Below are 20,584 nucleotides of genomic sequence, written 5' to 3' on the forward strand. Positions count from 1 at the left end.
GGCCCAGGAGGAGGCACTTGTTCGGGGGACCCTTGAGCCCGGTGACTAGGGGGATCTGGATGCTCTGGTTGGGCTAGATCCTCGAGAGGCAGGCCATGTGGCTCCTGCCAGCGCTGGTCGTCTGTGTGAAGGAAACGTTCCGGGACTGAGTAATGGGTCTTTGCGTCTTCCCGTTCGACCCGAGAGCTGCTTGGGTCCTCAGTGTCGCTCCTCAGGTCAACAGCACTGTGCAGTCTGTCTGTGGGCGGCCTGAACTCAAGGACTATCACATAGGGGTTTCCCTGGGTCCCCATCCTTGGCCTTCCGCTGTGTCGATGGCCGTCATTGTCACCCAGGGAGAGGAGGAGTCTGTGCGATTCAGGCCCAGGCCGGTGAACGGCCCCTGGGCTTATCTCCAGGGCCTTAGCCTGATCCTTCTGGCTCCGCGTCTTCCTACGCTGCGAACTCTGCCCGACCTCCCGTCGGCCCGATCTCAGCCTCGGCGCGTCCTCAACTCCGGAGGTCGCCGTGGAGACATGCTCCATCCGTCTCTTACTGACTCTCGATCCACTTCGCGCCGTCGCCTTTCTCCCGGACAGTTCCTTCTGCACTCGGAGCTTGATCCTCTCCTCGTCCATCAGACGAGCCCTCCTCCGCTGCCTTTCCCGGAAGCGGACCAGCTTCCTAGCATGAGCCAACGGGATACCGGACAGCTGCACCAGCTGCCTGACGGTGCAGCGGTTTAGGTCGAACGCTCCACTCTTCCTCGCCATCGTATGCCTGGACCAGAGGCTAATGCTGCCTCTCTCCCTTGTACAGTCAGGGACAACAGAGAGCCCAGAGAGGGCTCTCAGATGCCAACCCTGAGATATACACTCATTGTGACATCACAACATTGCTTAGTATGACATCATGTCCAATATTCAAAAGTTGAGTGTTCTATTCATAGATGCCACTTACATCACTTCCAAACAGACAGCAGCCATATGCACTACCGATCTCGCCCACTATGGCCGCCCACACTGCCAATTTCAATGAGAAAGTGAGACAGAGATATGTCGGAAAAAAATCAATTTGAAGCTCCGATCCTTAGCCTATTTGTTACCCCCAGTTTTCTTTGTCGCTGTCCTCCTCGACCTGAGCAAAATTCACCGAGATGAACTTCACCGAAACAGAGGGAAAAAGCAGGCATATTTCAGGCATTTCTAAGGCCGAGTAGGTAGGTAAGATGGCGGCGTAAAGCTACAGTGACGTCATGTGAATCAAATCAATACTATACTAATCTGCATTTGGGTCTTCACCAGTATCACACTGGAAAGCAGTTAATATAAAATTAGCATAAATAATACTCAAGACCGTATGTACAAAACCTTTAATTAAAATGGGCTAAATACACTTATGCCTTTCCATATTTGCATTTAAAATCCATAAACAAGCAAACAATTGTCGAAGGGAGAAAAAGACTGACGTAAAAGTAAAGTGTTAAGTCTTAACATATGAAATAAAAGCAAACAAGTAAAACTAGAGTGAAAATACGAGAAGAACGTGAGACTTGCATGTTACAGTATAAAAAAAAGAAAAGAAAGTATAATCTTCTCGGATCAACTGTCGTGACCAAACCAAGCAAAGTTGAGACAATTAACGGAAGCCAATTCATACTTCATATAAAAAGCATCAGACAGGTTCAACGGAAAAATTGTGTTTGAAAGGACGTGTTAAGCGTTAAGAAGCTAAAGACAAAATAGGGCCCGTAGAAATCGATGCAGACTGTTTTATTCATTGTCAGTCAATAGATGGCAGTGCCAGCACTGTAATTTTTTGCTATAAAATAGAATTCTTTCCTCTTTACATCGTGTGCTTTCTTCCCTGCATAAAAAAGGTCTAAACTTGGTTTTTACGCCTAGTATAATATGCTAGTGTTTAGGGCTACGGATCTACCTCTTACGTTGACGTGTCTGTTAGTTTTAAACTTCATTTAATCCTTCTTTTTTCTAATAAATCCACTTCTTTTTTTATAAGCATATTGCTTGGTGGAAATGTTTACAAACAGGACCGAAGGTACAAAAAAATACCTTTGATATCCAGAAAATATTTCCTTCATCTTTGAGAAAACACCATGATAGCGTACCTATGGTTACGTGTCGTGGTTGACGCACGAAAAGGGGCACGACCCCCCCCCACCCCCTCAAGCCACACATATCCACACATGCCCGGTTTGACTCAACAGGGGACACGACTTGAATATTTATGACCGCTTTGCTTGTTCGTGATACCGTCACTGTACAGTGCTGGTAACTGTGGCCATGGCGCTGCTCCACCGCCTCGCTGAACCGAACTCTCCCATCAGCGCGTCAGGCATGAAGGGACTCGAACTCAATACCGCAGTTTTAAGCTACACCTGTTGATCTGATCGCGGCTATTCCACCATGTGGCTAACGTGCATAGTCAAAAAACAAAATTGACCTGTGCTTATATTTTCCAGGGCCGTTATGGTTATAAATAATCACACATAATTAGCATCCATGTAAAAATAAATACGTCAATAAATAAAACAATGGAACTAAAAAGGCTCCAATTGTTCTGAGGATGTTCTGGAGAAATATATTTGACTAAACCCATTGACAGTCTTTTGTAAAAGAAATAACTACTGACAACTCCATACTAAATGTGTGGGGTGAGTAATAACACTGAACATAGAAAAGACCTAGGAAGGATGTCTACAAACATTCAGTCCAGCCACCAACCTCATGACTTATTGACCAGATTTACACACAAAAGCATGTAAATATCAAAGTGGACCATGTCGAACTATGGCAAAATGAGGTTTGCTTGTTTTTACCTAGAAGCCTGCATTTTAAGCCATCATAATAAGGTCCATGTTTTCCTGTAAGCTACAGGTCAACAGCAGAATGCGTACGGCTAACATACTGCATTTCTCTGCCTGTCGAGTTAAACAGTACACATGCCAACGAGCATGTGCTACCTGTACTGTAGTTCTAGAACCTACATGTGCCACAGGCCTGTGCATCAAGGAGATGCATGCAGTTTCAGTGACACAGCTAATGCCAGTGTAATATCCCTGTCTCATGGTACAGAACAGTGGCCGGGGAGAAAGGTAGGTTCACTTGCACCCAGCTGACACTTGGAATACCAAAGATATGGCGATGACGCCATCTTAAGATCAGGGTCAACTCCTCCATATGTAATTTTTTTTGGTTTTTGTTTTTTTACTTCAGCTTTATGTATTTAGCTTTAAAGCCATACGTTATTAAGGGCAAAACACATGACCCTTTAAGCTTTTGAAAGAAAACCATTTGTGTGTAAAACGGTGAGATGGATAACCCATGCATTCATGTTTCAAAACAAGCAAAAAATACAAGAAAATTAATTGGCAATCGTGGATAAAACACCAAGCCGCTTTGGCAAAGTGAACACGATGGGGCCAACATCCATCTCACACGCATCCATATTTTTCGTGTTTCGTATTTTCCTGAAGGCACTGGACCACCTGGGCCAAACTCGACGCTTGGCCCGCTTCTCTTTCAGCTGCCAACGCCACCTCGCAAGACCACATAAACAAAGTCTGTTCCGGTTTCCGTCCTCTCTAAAACGTTCTTTGTTCGTCTTTTTTCGTGTGTGTGTTTGTTTTGGCTTCGTCCGCTCATCTCTTCTGCAGGGCCCCCCCTGAGGGGTGGGTCGGCGGCGCGTCGGCGTGCCTGTAGAAGCCTCGCTGGATGGCCTCCACGGCAATGCTCTCCGCCGACCTCCTCTGGTCCAGGGTGAGCAGGGCCTGGAGCAGGGCGTTGATGTCGGCCTTCAGGCCCTCTCTCTGCATCCAGCTCTTCAGCAGCTCGTAGACCTTGTCGCTGGGGTGGGCGCTCTCCGCGATACGGATGTGGTTGTCGTTCACCCCGATGGACCGGAAGAACTTGTTGTGGATCTGCACCTCCAGGTGCTTGTCGAAGAGGTCGAAACTGGCCTTCAGAGACGTTTCCTCTCCTTGGAGAGCAAAAGAAAAGGACGAGGACAAATATTAGAGGATCTGTGAGGTGAAACGACAAGCGATACTTGGAGAGTTGTCTCCCTAACACACTCACTATACTTGGCTCGTTGGAAATCATCCACAGAAAACCACCTAAAAGATACTGCAATTACTAGAATGCTTGTCGGTACTTTCCCACAGCTAGCTAATGGATCTCGATCTTCGGAAAAACTAACTTTTTTTTTCTACTTAACAAGAAACTATAGCGGACTGTTTCAGTGTCAGTTATCCCCCCCTCCCATTCTTTCCATGTCGCCCTCCTCACAATGGAGCTCCTTGTCATCCAGAAGCAAAACTGTCACTATCCTTGTAGAGGCAGAGAATTAACTCATAAACCAATCAACCACTGAATACAGAGATAACTAGATTACAATGACGTGGAGGACTAAGTAAATAAGTGCTCCTCACATCAAATTATTCAGTCCTCAGAGAGAGAGAGACAAAGAGAGAGAGAGAGAGATAAACAAAGCACTTCAGGGAAATAGGTTCCAACAAAGCTAAGCTGTTCTACCTCTACCCAATTAGTCTCTCAGAAACACACACACACTGTTCTGACACAGGCCCTGGAGGCTCCAAAGGATACATCGTCATGTGATCAAGTGTGTGTGTGTGTGTTTGTAAACAGGGGGGAGGCAGGGAGGGTGCCTTTCACAATTACAATGGACTGTTCCAGTAGGCGCACCACAGCCTCATGTCTCATGAAGCTCACGGCCCAAGTCGTGATACATGTGTTTACAGCATGTGAGACGAGGGGACGAGTGAAGAGCTGTGTGTGTGTTGTGTGAATGCCCCCCAGGCACACCCCTCCCCCCCCCCCCCACCCCCTGCCCTGCACAGCCTGGGAAACGTACCTTGAAGGGGCACCAGCTTGCTCTGCAGAGGATCATCCTAACAACAACAAAAAACGACAAGAGTAGAAAAAAAGAGAAAAAAAAACTGTTTAAACGACCGAAGAGCATTCCTCTTCTGTATAACATTCTCCTGTAGACATCCCCTATATCTCTGCTCTCATTCCTGTTCCACCCCCTACCCCCCCTCACACTCTCTCAGTCCTCACCCCGACTTCAGGTGTCAGTCTGGGCCTGGTGGAGGGGCTCGGTCTGGGGGAGTTGCCGGAGCCCGAGGAGGTGGTGTTGATGGGCATGGCGGACAGGCTGGTCTGGGAGGAGCTGGTGGTGTTAGGCAGGCTGTCTCCCAGGCCCCGGTCCTCATCCTCCAGGGGAGGGGAGGCCTTGCTCAGCCCAGCCTGCCCTGTCTCCTGCAGGAGGGGCCTGAACTCGGAGCGCACCTCCTTCCCCTCCAGACCGGCGTTCTGGCAGTTCTGCCTCTCCTCTGCTGTGGGAGCGCTCTCACCCTGACGGAAGGACGGAGAAGGTTCTATCAACACCTCATAAAACTTTATGGATAGATCACAACCTCGGTTTAAAACGCAACAAAAGGTTGCTCATAATTATTCATGGTGGTGGAATCAAAACATGCAAAGAGCCAGCACGGAATTAAAGTTAATTGGTCACCAAATGCAGAGTATAAACAAAATTGGATACATTATATAATTTCTGTAAATTTTGGTCCACTTTCATTGCGTACACCACACCGAATACGTGGTTTACACACAGAAATACTCACAATGGGAATTTTGACAATCTCACTGGAGTCACACTGACTCTGTGAACCTGAATCGAAAGGACAGCGTCAGAAAACAACGACATTTCAACAACAACAACAACGTTTTCAACACGCTACAGTCGTACCGAGCGCTGCGTGATGTGCTGTTGGGGAAAAGTTGGCACTCACATGGGCTCACGCAAAAGCGTTTTTTCAGAAACCAAACACCGACGCCGAGGACAATGACCAGGAATAAAAGCACCACGACCACAGGGACGACTGTTCAGGAGGGACAACAGGAAGACGGCATTGTTAGGACATGAACTATGAATGCTTCGCTGTTCAAAAAGGAAAACCATTCTTCCCCGAGTTCCCAGTCTACAGAGAGCGCAGTGTGTACCTATGGTCTCTGGGGAGGTGGAGGAGCTGGGAGGGGGGTCGGTGGGGCGGAGGGGGGGAGATGGGTCCCGTTTCCGACACACGGTGTTGGAGATGGAGGTGCATTTTGCGATTTCCTCCTCTCCCGTTTTGCACCTAGAGAAGAAGAAAACAGACCTCAGAAAACTTTCCAGGTCCAAAAGAAGTCCCGGTTGTGACCCACCACGAGTTATTGGTCAAACAAAAATATTGCGTAGTACAAGTTCGTAACCTAGTTCACGACCTCATTGAAGCTATTCAGTTTTAACTGTATCTTGTAAGACAGGTATAACTTACTTGGCACATTTCTTGCAGACCTCGCAGGCTTGCTCGGGCACACAGAAATAGCCGCTCCTGCACATGCACTGTGTGTCTGTGGTCACCGTGCAGTCCTTTGTCTTGATCTGGTCTGTGGACACACAGTATCAAGGATCATTACCGTGACGCTGGAGTCACAGCGTGATTCATCCCGTACGAGAAGGAATTTGTCCGGCTGTTACGTGACAAGGAAGTGAAAACCACGTTAAAAGGTAACTAGGCAGAGTTTTTCTTTTTATGACTGAGATGAAAAAACGAAAAGGAAAACAAAAGTTGTTGTTGCCGTCTCACGTTCCGCGGGGGTTAGGAAGGCGTACGTGGGGAGAGGAGGGCACCAATTCGATGCCGTTTCTCAACACCTCAATGACTAAGCACAAAACGTGCCTCCTCCCTTGTAACTGTAGTCCCCCCTCTGTAGCCTGGGCCTTTCACGAGCCACAAAGACACACAGTGAGGGAGACAATAAAACACAACCACACCCAGCCAAGCTAGACACACACACACACACACACACACCACACACACACCAAATCAGGCGAATCTCCAGAGACAGGTAACATACACTTGCATTCAGTGTGTGAAACAAAACAAGAAAGACACACCCTATTAGGCCATGCCACGCCACAAGATCGGGTGTTCCGTTTTCAGGCTTTTAAAAGAAGAGAAAAGACAACCACATAATCAGCCTTTCACCCAAGCAAAAGTCTCGACTAAATGTCAAATGCCACCACAAAAGACATGGGAGAAAAAGGTGAAAAAATGGGCGTCCTTCATTTTGTGGTCACATAACGCTATAAAATGTCTCCAGACAAAAGTGGGGGACAATATCGCAAACTGTTTTGATTTCACGTAACATGACCGGAGGAAAAAGGCCAGGTATATTTCACAACAACGCCATCGAACTCCAACAAAAAAATCTCCCAACATGAACACACGACTATTATGAACCTCGACATGCACCGTAGCGTGGGTCTTAACCCTTGTGTTATCTTCAGGTCGTTCTGACCCATCAGTCATTGTGACCCACCGTCGTATTGCGACAACTTTACCGCATACAAAAACAAAGTGAAGCATTTTCTTTTAACCGTTGGGCTGTCTCAGACCCCCCACATTGCGAAGGTTAAAAGAAAATGCTATTTATTTGTTTTTGTATTGGGTACAATTGGGTAAACACAACGATGGTTCGTTGTGAACCTTTGGGTCATGTGACCCGAAGGCAGCACGAGGGTTAAGAGTCGAGATGTGTCTGACTGCTGGAGAGAACAGGAAGTGACCCCACGTCAGGTGGAGCAAGCCTCCCCTGGAGCCTGGCTCTGCGCCGAGCTGAGTCGTAAGCGGAGTCAGGTGGCTGAGCGGTGAGGGAGTCGGGCTAGTAATCCGAAGGTTGCCAGTTCGATTCCCGGTCATGCCAACTGACGTTGTGTCCTTGGGCAAGGCACTTCACCCTACTTGCCTCGGGGGAATGTCCCTGTACTTACTGTAAGTCGCTCTGGATAAGAGCGTCTGCTAAATGACTAAATGTAAATGTAAGGGGTTTACCGTTGCGGCAGTGAATACACGGCAGGCAGCGGCTCATCCCATTGGAGTGTTCCGTGTAGGTCTGGCCGTGCTGACAAGCAAGACAGCTGCCCAGCTCCAGGTCTCCCTCGCAGGCTTTCTCCACATAGGTACCTGCGGGAACACACGTGGTCGTAGCTTAGTGGTGGGAGCGCTTGATGGCAGATCAAGAGGTCCCTGGTTCAAATCCCCCCCGCCCGAGTGTCGTCGAGGACAACGACGAATGAGCAGACAACATGCTGAACGCTCAAGTTCAAGGGATCACGCTTCATTATTGCCGCTTGTTTTAGAACACAGATTAATCCTAGTATATGATTTTGAAGTGCGTGCATGCAATGTCTTGAAATAGTGTTTAGGGATTAGTCTTAATCCGTGTCAAGGAAAGTCTATTAATATGAGATGCAGCAAGATAACGAGAGAAGGGGAGACACAGAGAGACAGAAAAAGAAAGGGAGACAGAGAAAAAGTTGTAGACATTCCCAAACTAACTAGCCACACATGAAAACCATGTAGGGTAATGCCATCCTATTGAGTCTAATTCACAACGCCTAACCTTGTTTCACATTTCTGGGAAGCAGTCGACTGTACGATCTTGGACAATGTATTTCTTGGACATTTATTTTCGTTTTTAATGCGAAGCTTCACAGAGATCAAGATCATGGGAACTCATCCACACAGCTGACACTACAGAGGCAGTACCCCTTCAGCAAGTAACAACCGCTTCTAAAGAGGCGTGTCCGCATGTTTACAACTGTTTGTGATTATGAGACCAGCGCCAAGGCCCTGAGGTTCCCTAAGGTCTAAGAACATCCTGGGTTGTTATTTATCCTTTATGGTTCTAGGTTCCATTCAGGGTTCTGGTTCTCCTTACCGGCCTGGCAGTTGAGGCAGCAGAGGCCCTGGTGCAGGTACTGCTGGTTCTCCACGCAGGTTCTGTGTCTGCTGACCTGCGTGCGGTTTCGGACATCCCCGGCCCACTGGGAGGCCACGCTCAGCTCCGCAGAACCGCTCTCCGGCCACGAGGACAGCAGAGCCAAAACCTGTAGCGCAGAGAGAGAGAGGGGGAGAGAGAGGGAAAGAGAGAGAGGGGGAGAAAGAGAGAGAGAGAGGGGGGAGAAAGAGAGAGAGAGAGGGGGGAGAAAGAGAGAGAGGGGGAGAGAGAGGGAAAGAGAGAGAGAGAGGGGGAGAAAGAGAGAGAGAGAGGGGGGAGAAAGAGAGAGAGGGGGAGAGAGAGGGAAAGAGAGAGAGAGAGGGGGAGAGAGAGGGAAAGAGAGAGAGAGAGGGGGGGAGAAAGAGAGAGAGGGAGGTGAGCAGGGGGAAGAGGTGTAGCCAGGAGAGAAAGAAGCGGAGAATAAAAGAGGTTCAAATTACTTGAGTGTATACAACACACACACACACACACACACACACACACACACACACACACACACACACACACACACACACACACACACACACACACACACACACACACACACACACACACACACACACACACACACACACACACACACACACACACACACACACACACACACACACACACACACACACACACACACACACACACACACACACACACACACACACACACACACACACACACACACACACACACACACACACACACACACACACACACACACACACACACACACACACACACACACACACACACACACACACACACACACACACCAGGCTTGAGTGTATACAACACGCGCACACACACACCAGGAGGGTGGACAGTGTGAGCACCCATTAGAAACGTTGTGTGAGTAATCTAGGCTCTAATTTGAACCATCTGATGTGAACATCTGCAAGGAAAGCTAATTTGGAGTGCAGTCATGATGGATTTCCAGCGTAGCGCCATGCTACACACACACTACGATTCACTTGGGGCTACGCCAATCAGCACAGTTGGTAACGCAGAAAATTAGAGTTTTTGGGGTAAGAATAAGGGTAAGGTCAGTAAAAAAAAGAAAAAAAAGAAGAAAGATTGTCTGTTGCAGACAATGAGATAACCGTCTTTTACTATTACATCCAAATATACTGAGGTGAACTCGCAGTCCACTTATAAACATCAAGGGACATGTTGCATATTCCATTATCTCTAGTGAGAAAGAGGGGAAAAAAAGACAAAGGGCTTGATAAGGTGTCTCAGCCCCAGCTAGCCGTATCGAATGTGATTCCGGTTATCCATTCATGTGCTGGATAACGACCGTCGTGTATAGGAGGAGGTCAGAGCAGAATACGGCGAAGCACTTTAGCCAGGCCCCCAGGCAGCAGTGTTTATTCACGCGCTTTTCACCGTGTCATTGTGAGAAGGCCTCCATTCACGGGCGAACAACACGCTTTAGTGCCTCTACTTCAAATGACCCACATTCTTAAACCCCGGCTCTTTGACTGGACGGACATGCGACACCGCCACGAAGCGCCACAAACGCAACGCGACACCTGCCGTGTAAACGAGCGGCCTAGTTTGAGAAGATTCGTCTCTTCTGTGCCCACGCCCTGGTCCCCCACCCAGGACAGGTGGAGAGAGGGAAAGGCAGAGGTGGAAACAGAAGAAGAGGCAGGCTAAGAGACAGAGGGAGAGAGAGGGGGTAGTAGAGTGAATCAAGAGGACGGCAGAGAGAGAGAGAGAGAAAGAGAGAGAGCGAGAGAAGGGCCAGACCATGAGAGAGAAAGGGGAGGCAGAGAAAGAAAAATGCGCAGAGAGAGAGAGAGAGATAGAGAGAGGCAGACACAGAAAGAGAGAGGAGGGAGGCAGGGAGACAGAAAGAGAGAGAGAGAGACTAGGAACTGTGAAGGTCTTCTGACACCAGGCTCCTAGTGGACTCTCTCTGGCCGCGAGCCATGCCTTGTTGTTCACAAGGAGTTTCCTGGCCAGTGCACAGCGCTCTGGCTGTCTCCCCCCCCCCCCCTCTCCCTCTCTCTCCCTTTCCCTGCTCACGTCAGACTTTCCACAGACACTGGGAGGCAGAGTGGAGGGGCAGACGACCGGCAGAGCACTCACAATCACACCATTTAGATTTCTCCAAGCACACACAGAGCGAAGGAGAGAGGGAGGGGGGGGAGCTCAAAAGGAGAGAGAGAGAGGGACAGAGGGAGAGGAGTGGGGCGACGCGGAGAGGTTGAGATGAAAAGAATGAGGGTATTACGGCGAGGGGAATAAAAGCCATGGATGTATGCGATTGCGTGTGTGTAGTGTGTGAGTAAGAAGACGAACGAGAGGAGAAGGGGGGGGGGGGGGGGGGGGAGAACAGCGTGTGAAAAGGGAAGGAGAGCGTGAGGGTGTGTGTGCATGGTGAGACTGGAAAACAGCCCAGGACCGAACCGTCTGGCGGTTGGGCCAGAGAGATCAGCAGCCTGCAGAGTTAGCTTCCATAGAGGGCCTGGTCCGTCAGGGAGGGGCAACGCCGGTGAAAACCGTGACGGATTCCAGAGCCGCTCAAACACGCCGTCTGCCATCGGTTCCCTCGCTTAGCCGGGTCACCGTGGCAACCGCGCGCAATCAAAAAGCCAGGTGTCCCATCCATGAAGCCAGGGGCCGACGTCGCGGAAACGAGACGGAGCAGGCCGAAAGGGGTTGACATCATTTCCTGTCTCCGAACATTCCTGGCCCTGTCTATCGCTCGACGGCTCCATGCAGCCTGCCCCCGGCAGACAAACCTGTTCTCCTCCCTCGTTTAAACGCTCGGAGACAGAGGAAATGTTCCCAGATAGATAGTGTGGAAGAAGTTGGTTCGATGAGGGAAAAATGCAGCGATGCGACGCTGTGCCTGTTGACGCTGTTCGTCGTGGGTGTGTTTGTTTGGTCCCGTCCGGAATTTTTTCGTTTTCATGTCCAAATCCCCACATGAGGCCTTCTGTCTTTCACCAGGCCGTTATTGTGAGAATGTGTTTTTGTCACTGACTCGCCTGGTAACCAAGGTTCAATTAAAGCAGCTATTGTGGTGACGCTTGGTGCGTCTTACCATAACAACACAATGTGCATGAGTGGAATATAGTATTGTACATCATCTAGAAAAAAATGAATTGATTTCAACCAGGTTACACAGATGATACTGTTAGCTAGAGTAGAAGGTTGCCTCGAGTGCCGCAGCTGCCACCACACACACACACACACACTAAAAACAACCAGCCGCAGTGTGGTGGGGTAACCCAGTCACATGGGTGACCAGAGGGTGGCACTAACCTCAGACTAGAGAGCCCCCAGCCACAGTCCCTCTCTGCTGGCTACGCTACAGCTCTGCCCCAGTGGTACAGTCCAACCAGTCCCTCCGCCCCAGTGGTACAGTCCAACCAGTCCCTCCGCCCCAGTGGTACAGTCCAACCAGTCCCTCCGCCCCAGTGGTACAGTCCAACCAGTCCCTCCACCCCAGTGGTACAGTCCAACCAGTCCCTCCACCCCAGTGGTACAGTCCAACCAGTCCCTCCGCCCCAGTGGTACAGTCCCGTTTCTTCCTCAGGGTGAGTGAACTGTAGACCTCTCGGTAACAGTGTCTCACTGTTACCCCGGTTCAGGGTAATTAGTGGATGCTTGTTTCGTATTGTGTGTATTGTATTCTGCGTGGACTCCTGAACGAGAAGACCGACTGTTACAGCCTTCATGTACATTACGAGGCGGTGATAGAGCCCCTGTGTGTCCACACAGCCCGCCGTGCCCCCCGCGCTTCCCCTCGCTGCTCTGGGTACTTCCAAATTGCCCTGGCTGGCTGACGGCACGCATGCCGCGAGCACTGAGGTAGCGTTTATGAGTGACAGGATGTCCTTTCAGTCAAGGGAGTTTATCAATGTACTCACTCTCGTCCCCGGATTACAGTGAGCGTCATTATTTCAGAGAAAGGGTCTCTCAGACACACACACACACACACAGACACAGGGCCAGGATGGGGCTGAGCGAGGTGCCGTGTTTTGTACAGGACAGATGATTTCAATCACGGCTCTCTGATAAGGAGCAGCATGCTGTAGTTCATTACACCCTGGGTTCCGGTCCAGGAGTCACGGCAGGCAGGGGGCCCGGGGGTGGGGTCAGGGGGGGGGTCAAGCTCTGCTGGTCAGGCCTTTCCTATTAGACCCTCCTACACCCTCATCCATTATCCCACAGGGACAGTCCTGATAGGAGGGAAAGGGTACAGTACACACATGCTCGTGTACTAACGCACCAACACACACACACACACACAACCACAAGAGGCGAGGCACTCTATCTAGCTTGGGATATGTCAGGGAAAATATGGCGGAGAGGGAGATGAGCCAATGAGAGCGCACTGGTCCTTTGGAAGAGTTCTCAAAGTTACTGTAAAAGGACGGGGCCTCAATGGGGTCAATCACTGCCACGGCGTCGACGTTTACACAACAACCACTGTTCCGATATTACTCACCCCAGCTCCCACGTCATCAACTATCAAAAAGAGGTACCTTCGAGACCACAAGACGACACTGTCAAAACACACAAGACAGAGAGCTGCTTTCTTGAACCGAACCTCCTCACCTCAGAAGGAGTACAGCCTCCAGGACAATGTTCCGAAGCCTGGGAATCCAACCTAACATGTGATGTTTTCAGCAGCTCGCGCGAGTCTTACAACCCCATTTGACATGGCTTTAATTCCTCTCACACATTGTTGTTTAAGCCTGCATGGTGGGGGGAAAAAAATAAAATCTTAACCATTGTGCAGCTCTCAAAAGAAAAACCTTCCACATCTCACTTCAGAGGAAGCTTCGCATGTGTCTCCATCTTTTCGCGTCTGGAGAGGGCATGCGCTCGCTGAATGTCAGCGATAAATTTTTCTGACATATTGTATATGTTCTGCATATTTCCTCAGTGTTTGTGGCTTGGGGGAGCAGTTCTTTACAGCCTGCTCCCCCCAGCCTTGAAGCCTGGCCCCTCCCAAACAGCCGCCTCGCACACACTCCAATCACATGTGAACACTAACATCCAGAGAGAAGCCTGGACACCCCCTGGTACACCAGGAACCAGGGTTTATCAACCAGTCAGACCTACTAAACCTGGAGCTATCAGCCCTGTGAGGCACTTAATACTTATTCACACCCACTTGCACCAAAGTAGCTGCTGTGTTTTGACGTGACCCAAAGCACGGAGAGAAGCTTCCGGCAACTCGGTCCACTCGGTGTCTGCTCGCGGCGCGGGCCACATTCTACTCGTGTTCGGAAGACGTCGTGAAAGCGTTCCTAAACACAAACGCCGACATTTCCAGGCGTGCGAGACGCGGGCCCCGTCTGCCCCGGTCACGACGCTCAACGAAATAACGAAAAAGCGCCGTGCCTCAGCGGCGTGCGCGCGCTCGCCGCTGAGGCACGGTGCCGGCGCAGAGCAGCCTATCGGTGAGAGCGTGTGAAAGCAGGGAGCCCCCTCCTTTCAGGCGGCCCCGTACAGGAAGCCCCAGACAATGGTGAGGCTTCATGGCGGGTTGAGCTCCCAGACTGCTCCCTCCTCCTGTCAGCCCTAGAACAGGCCCAGCCCCGGTCCCGGCCCGCCTCGCGCCGGAGCACATCCGCTTTGCGGGGTATTTATAACTCATGGAAGCTACAGCTCCTCGACTCACATCCACACACAAGCACACGAGGACGTTAACACACAAACACACGCACACCCACCCACACACAGTTTTCTCAAGGTGAGGCAGGCTTGATCACAGCTATGCAAAGGGCGCGCAGGCAGGTTGGCTACCTCTCCTCGAGAAAGCCTCGACGCGACGATAGCGAGATAGAATCCGTCTTCCTGTTTGGAAAGCCACACTTGTGGCTGCTGAAATGACTGACAATGAGGCGCTGAACGACCACATAAAACATTTCATGAGCGGTTGCGTCAGTGACGTGTGTGTGTGTGTGTGAGAGAGAGAGAGAGAAAAAGCAGTGCTGAATGTTTGATAAAGACAAGTTGTTTTCACACGGTTGGAGTTCTCAACAAACCCACAGGGGGGAAAGTCGGGTCAGTAAATAGTGATGTCAAGGCACTGACAACAGCAAGTTGGCCAAAATGAAAAAGGCTTTTCCACTATTGAGTCATCCAGCCACTTCACAGTCAGTTGGAGGAGTCATGCTACACTAGAAACAGAGACTTACAAATCGCCATGCCTGAATTACATATATATTTATAAGGAATATATATACACACACACACACCGACACACACACACAAGTGGAAATGTCAAGATGAAAGCAAGAAGCAGCAATTAAAAGGATACAGTCGAATGGTGGGAAAAAAATAAATGGAATGAGAGCAGACAAGGGAAGGGAGTGTGACTCAGAGGGGCAAAGTCTCCCTGGAATTCATTACCTTGCCCCAAAGACAATCACATTATCTCCGTTAAATGGTGTCTCTAAATAAAATACCCTTTGAAGTACTGGCACTTTAAAGCCTTGGCCATAAACACATCAGAGCAAAAATTCCGAATATGTGTCTGTTCCAGCAGGTCTACAGGAGCTAAGTGGCCTTGTTCAACTGTGATTTATGGCAAAGTAAACAATATCCAAGCCTATGGACAAACTTGGGGTGCTTTCAAGATTGGATCACTCTTCAGGTCGGCTTAAGGTCTTGGAATAGGGGGAACACCATTTTCGATCATTTCGATTTGAGAAAGACTTGGCTCGAATCGATTAGCACTCGCTCATTTACAGCGCGATGAGGCTATAAGAAAACATCAACTCCAGTTTCAAGGTATATTCCCGACGCGTCTGAAGACGCGACGGCAGGCGTCTGAAAAGCTCTGAACACAATCCGTCTGCTTTTCCAGGAGGGTCGGTTAAACTGACAACAGAACACAAAGCCACCGCACATTTGATTTCACTAAACATTCCTACGAAACCCGTTCGGTATAACACTTGTTACATTAGCGACTTCAGAGGCTTCGAAGGCTGAGCTCTCTTAAGAGGCCTGTCGTCAAGCTCTCACTAGACACAGGCCTGGCAGAGAGAAAGCAATAAACAAAAGACATAAGAGATGTTCCACTCCCTCTGCCAGTGAACGACTGACTCAAATCAAGAGTGACTCATCAAAGAGATATGGCCACAGGTGTTCTAACCAATGTCGTCAACAAAACAAAAAAAAAGAAAAAAAATAGTTTTTTTTTTTTTTTTTTACGAAGCAGACACATGCCCTAACCACTAACCAACACTGCTCTCAATAACCATGAGACTTGCACAGAGTTGCATCATGCGACCTTCATGTGACACCAACACTGGGCTACACCACCACACAGGGGGGGGGGGGGGGGGGGGGGGGGGGGGTTGCTCACTGGTCAAGAGCGTGTGTGTGTACATTGAGGCCAGTGCCCTAACGCAGGGGCCTGGGTTCGAATCCGCCCGAGGCCATTTCCTGCTTGGTCTTCCCGCCTCTTTCCCTGCCGTCCAATCTGCCCCCCCCCCCCGACTGTGCTACCGATGAAAAGACAGAAATAAAAGGCTGTAAAAGTGCTTGGAAGATGCCCGGCTGTGTCATCCACTGATCCCAGCGCTTTCCAGCAAGCCTCCTCAACCCCCCCCCCCCCCCCCCCCAAGCTCCCCTGCCAGCTTCCTGTTCCCTGATGGCCTCTCATCTCGGCTCTAACCCACAGAGATAGCGGGGAGAAGCTTCCTGTGTGCGCCCCACACCCAGGAGAACGGTAAGCGGCCACAAGATAGTAATCGCACATGGGCCAAATGAGCCTGGCTACGGCAGCCCTCTGGAGCAAGGCTGACTGATGTGATGCCGCTAATATCTGCCAATCTATGTAGTCCACACAGGAAGTTTACACAACGGTCGGCACGTAGACTCCACTGGAGCAATCTCACTGGTGGGACCATAAGTGGGGTTAAAGTTCAATCGCAGACTTGTCCCATAGCAACAGGAGCTGTGTAGAAGACTCCAGAACGTTCTGTTGTTTACAGATGAGATAGGCTAAACAAAACAAATCTTGCAGGCACCCAGACCAGACCTTCAGATGAAGTACTGTGTCTATGTATGGCTTAAAACAGCGTTGGAATGGCGAGATATGCTGTCCACAACAAATTCTAGGCCCTCTTCAAAGTAAGACATGCAGTGAAAGTTCTGACATGCCTATGCGGGCCCACATAGGCATTAATTTTAATACACACAAATGAGCGATCGGTCAGTTTGAGTGACTGTTGATGACAGTTTGTCACGAATAAAGAGCCTACCTGAACCACATCATTTCTCACAGGTTTGGCGTCAAATCAAGTGAGCCTTTTATAGTCTACAAGGTGAAGTGTTTCTGGCTTGACTGAGAGCACATTTACAGTGTCAAGCTTTGGCGCACCATGGCTGGAAAAAACAACTGTAGCTGTGAATGGGCCTCTCTGTGTGAAATAAACGTTCTTTTGGCACCGTTCACTGAGATTCACAATTTATTAAACCTGGTGGGAACAGTTGGAACATGACTGTGTCTTTCTAACTGGAGTTTAATTTAAAAATAACTCAATAAATGCTTTTTGTCTGAATAAAATCTGAAGGCTACACATCTGTGTGTCAGAAAAGCGTATTCAGATCCTTGCCAAAGGTGATATGATATTGTTGGGAAACGTATTCCTGAAAGGACACAGAGCAAAGCCTAGCAGTGAGACTTTTCTGGGACAATGTAGCCGTCAAGCAGATTTGAGGTGTACATTGATAGAGTGGGATAATGTCCAACAGCAGATGGTGACTGTTGTCATGGGGGAAGGGTCGGTACTGTACAACTCAAGTAGCCAAGTAACCACAGTATGCTATTCAATAGTTTGCATGATTGAGGTTCTATACGGCTACTAAATGTTTCTTCAAAACAGGATACTATTAAAGACTCTTATTGACAATGCAAAAAGGTTGAACTGCAACTTTCCCACACAATTCTCAAAGTCCTTCAAAACTTCAAAGAGTCATGGCCCCCGAAATGTCATGGGAATCGAAGGCTGAGATTGAAACCCGATGACTGCTACAGCAGCGGCAGCCGCTTGTTCCTCTCCCGAAAACTCCATAACACTTTTGATTATTTTTGTTGGTTTGTTTTTACCTGCTAGTGACTTTACCCATTTCAGTACGAGCTCAAAATAACATTGAACCAAAAAAAGTTACTTTGAGTAATTCAAGAATGGAGTAGCAGACCAGTTACTGTAACTTCAGTGCATTCATTTCATGCATTTCACATTCGCAGGGACTGGGAAAAGAACGATATTTAGAAAATAAAGTCATATAGAACCTACACTTGCCTATTTACCGATATATAACTTATTAAAATTAAATAGTATACATACTATTTTCACTACAAATGACCTGTTAGTTTCTTACCAAATTAATGAACGCCAGACCGAAGTTCATCCTGGAACTCAGCGCCTCAGCGCGCCGCGACAATCCACCAGTTTAACTTCTTATAGAGATCAACAAACTTTCAAAATCCCTTACAGGAAAATATGACACCTTAAAAAAAATCACTCATAAAAGGTCTGTCAGCAAGTTAGCTTTTGGTATGTAGTTTTAACCCACAAATAAGGAAACGATAGCTGGTGCCGACTACTCGCGACAGAAGCCAACAAGGAATCGTCTTCCCCAAGTTGAAGTGGAGTTTGACGTCAGCCAGGTCGCCAATCAGAATCACTCCTTTAGGAAGGGCAGGGTATACAGCCCATCCGATTGTCATATTATTGAAACTAAGACTGTAAACAAACAACAACAAAAACGGCTCAAAAGTAAACAACTTTGCGTTGTTACATTTCGTAATTATTGTGCTAAATCAGGTAAGCGTCTTAGTGAGGAGGAATACGTATCTACAGAGAATACTGTGCCTATGCGGTACATAATTAATTACACATTCTTTGGGATTAAATCTTATTGAATTGTATATTGTGCATAGTCTGAATTGTCATTTGTACTATATAATTATTCTTATTAGCACAATTTCCTTCGTGGGGAATTCCACACCTCAGAGTGTGATTCTAAATCATAGTTTGTTTTCCTGCCAACATCCCGTCAGACAGAATGATGCAAGGGTATGTGAAATCACCAACACGTGACTAAGTAAGGACACGATTTATTGTAAATGGCTAAAATGTCCATTCGCGCCATGAGATTGACTCCTGCCCATATATTTACAGTAACGTTTTTTGTCCTAAGCAGGCTTTAATTAAACCACCCTAATAGACTCTTTATTAAGAACAGTGTATTTACATTGCAGAAGACTGTGTCAGTAAGCAACAGAATTCCAGTAAGAAAAATATTCCAAATTGACAAAAAGTTGGTAAACGTGCAAGTTTATAGACCTGCACATCTCCTTTTCTACTTGTTGACCAGTAGGCTGGTCTTGGTGGTCAAGTCTGACCACCACTCTCGCTGTTGTGAAAAGAAACACCAAAGACACACAGTTAAGTGTAGCTGTAGTGAGAGTTGTGGGAGACCATCAAGAATCCTGAAGGCTTGACTCATGCTTGTGGCTTGCCGGTGGAAAACCTAATCCTGGTACGCTGAAAGAGGGGGCTTAGTCTTCGCATTGCGATGACGTTGACGCACACCGAGTCTCTATGTTTGACTGAAGTAATTAAGTCTCATTTGAATTTCAAAGGTCAGTTGAAAGAAAGCATTCCATGAGTTCATGACATCACCATGCACAGTGTGAAGTTCTTCATAGGATTTGGGACATGAATTAGGTAGTTAAGCTACTACTGAAGATAAACTGACTGTAGAATGACTTCAAGAGCAGCTGCATCCTCTGCTAAAAATTCAAAGGACAAACATCAAAACATGTGTTTTAGATTAATACTTTCTAGGAAATCTGCAACAGTTTTTCCGCTGAGAAAGCATCCTGTGTTCCTACTTATGAACTAATTTGACTACGTGCTCAAAACAGGAAGTAGATGATAGGTCTGGATGATAGCATGTTCTGACTCCTGGCTATGACTCAATGTGTCCTTGTCAAAACATCAATGAGCAGATGATTTGGGAATTCATGTGCCAATCAATTTGGATAGCATTGTGTTGAGCACCTTTTGCTCTAACAATATGCCAGTTAGGCAACAATCATTAGCTTGTCCCAACAAACGTCTCAACCGTTTCTGCTGACAACAATCCATCACAACAATCATTCTATGACATGTCCTGTTTACCACTGATGATCCATGGAATCAATCTCCTGAAAGTGATCACGTTAATGTCATTATATAACATGTCGCCCTGCAACAATCCTGCATTTCCTGTGTGGATGGATGGGAAGCTAGATAGAGGGCTCTACAGTGGTGGCGAGGGGCAGTTTGTTTATATAAGTGTGTGTGTGTGTGTGTGTTCAGCAGAGGAAAAGGCACCAAAAATAAAAGGAAGGAAAACCTTCCTGAGCGTCAATAACTTATCTGGTGTCGCCTGCTGGGTATTGTTTCTGTGGCTGTTTAGGAAGGTAGAGAGAGAGAGAGAGAGGGAGATAGATAGAGGGAAGGAGAGAGAAAGAGAGAGGGGAGAGAGAGAGGAGAGAGAGAGATATATAGGGAGGAGAGAGAGAGACAGGTGAGAGAGAGAGACAGTGAGAGAGAGAGACAGTGAGAGAGAGACAGTGAGAGAGACAATGAGAGAGAGAGTGTGAGAGAGAGAGTGAGAGAGAGAGAGACAGTGAGAGAGAGAGAGGGAAGGAGAGAGAAAGAGAAAGAGGGAGAGAGAAAGATAGATAGAGAGGGAGGGAGAGAGAG

At 48.2% G+C, this 20,584-nt stretch overlaps 1 protein-coding gene across 2 annotated transcripts; it reads right to left on the reverse strand.

Annotated features, from left to right (window-relative positions):
- Positions 1-1,336: 1,336 nt before the first annotated feature.
- On the reverse strand, positions 1,337-18,431 carry tnfrsfa (tumor necrosis factor receptor superfamily, member a). Of its 2 annotated transcripts, XM_067258430.1 has the most exons (10): positions 18,207-18,431; positions 8,790-8,958; positions 7,901-8,032; positions 6,341-6,452; positions 6,027-6,160; positions 5,816-5,905; positions 5,648-5,694; positions 5,079-5,375; positions 4,873-4,909; positions 1,337-3,978 (listed from the first exon to the last, which is right to left on the reverse strand). In XM_067258430.1, the coding sequence occupies exons 1-10, from the start codon at positions 18,234-18,236 to the stop codon at positions 3,641-3,643; spliced, it is 1,386 nt and encodes a 461-aa protein (XP_067114531.1). In that variant the 5' UTR covers positions 18,237-18,431; the 3' UTR covers positions 1,337-3,640. The 2 variants fall into 2 exon arrangements, with proteins under 2 accessions (XP_067114531.1, XP_067114532.1); XM_067258431.1 differs by lacking the exon at positions 7,901-8,032.
- Positions 18,432-20,584: the final 2,153 nt, after the last annotated feature.

The sequence above is a fragment of the Osmerus mordax genome, chromosome 20, assembly GCF_038355195.1.
Source record: "Osmerus mordax isolate fOsmMor3 chromosome 20, fOsmMor3.pri, whole genome shotgun sequence".
Classification (NCBI taxonomy): domain Eukaryota; kingdom Metazoa; phylum Chordata; class Actinopteri; order Osmeriformes; family Osmeridae; genus Osmerus; species Osmerus mordax.

Excerpts from the sequence above, each read along its gene's own strand:
- tnfrsfa (XM_067258430.1), bottom strand. The coding sequence starts at position 18,236 with ATGAACTTCGGTCTGGCGTTCATTAATTTG. Across the intron at positions 6,161-6,340 it reads GTCTGCAAGAAATGTGCCAA|GTGCAAAACGGGAGAGGAGG; the intron begins GTAAGTTATACC and ends CTTCTTCTCTAG. Across the intron at positions 5,695-5,815 it reads ACGCTTTTGCGTGAGCCCAT|GTTCACAGAGTCAGTGTGAC; the intron begins GTGAGTGCCAAC and ends CTTTCGATTCAG.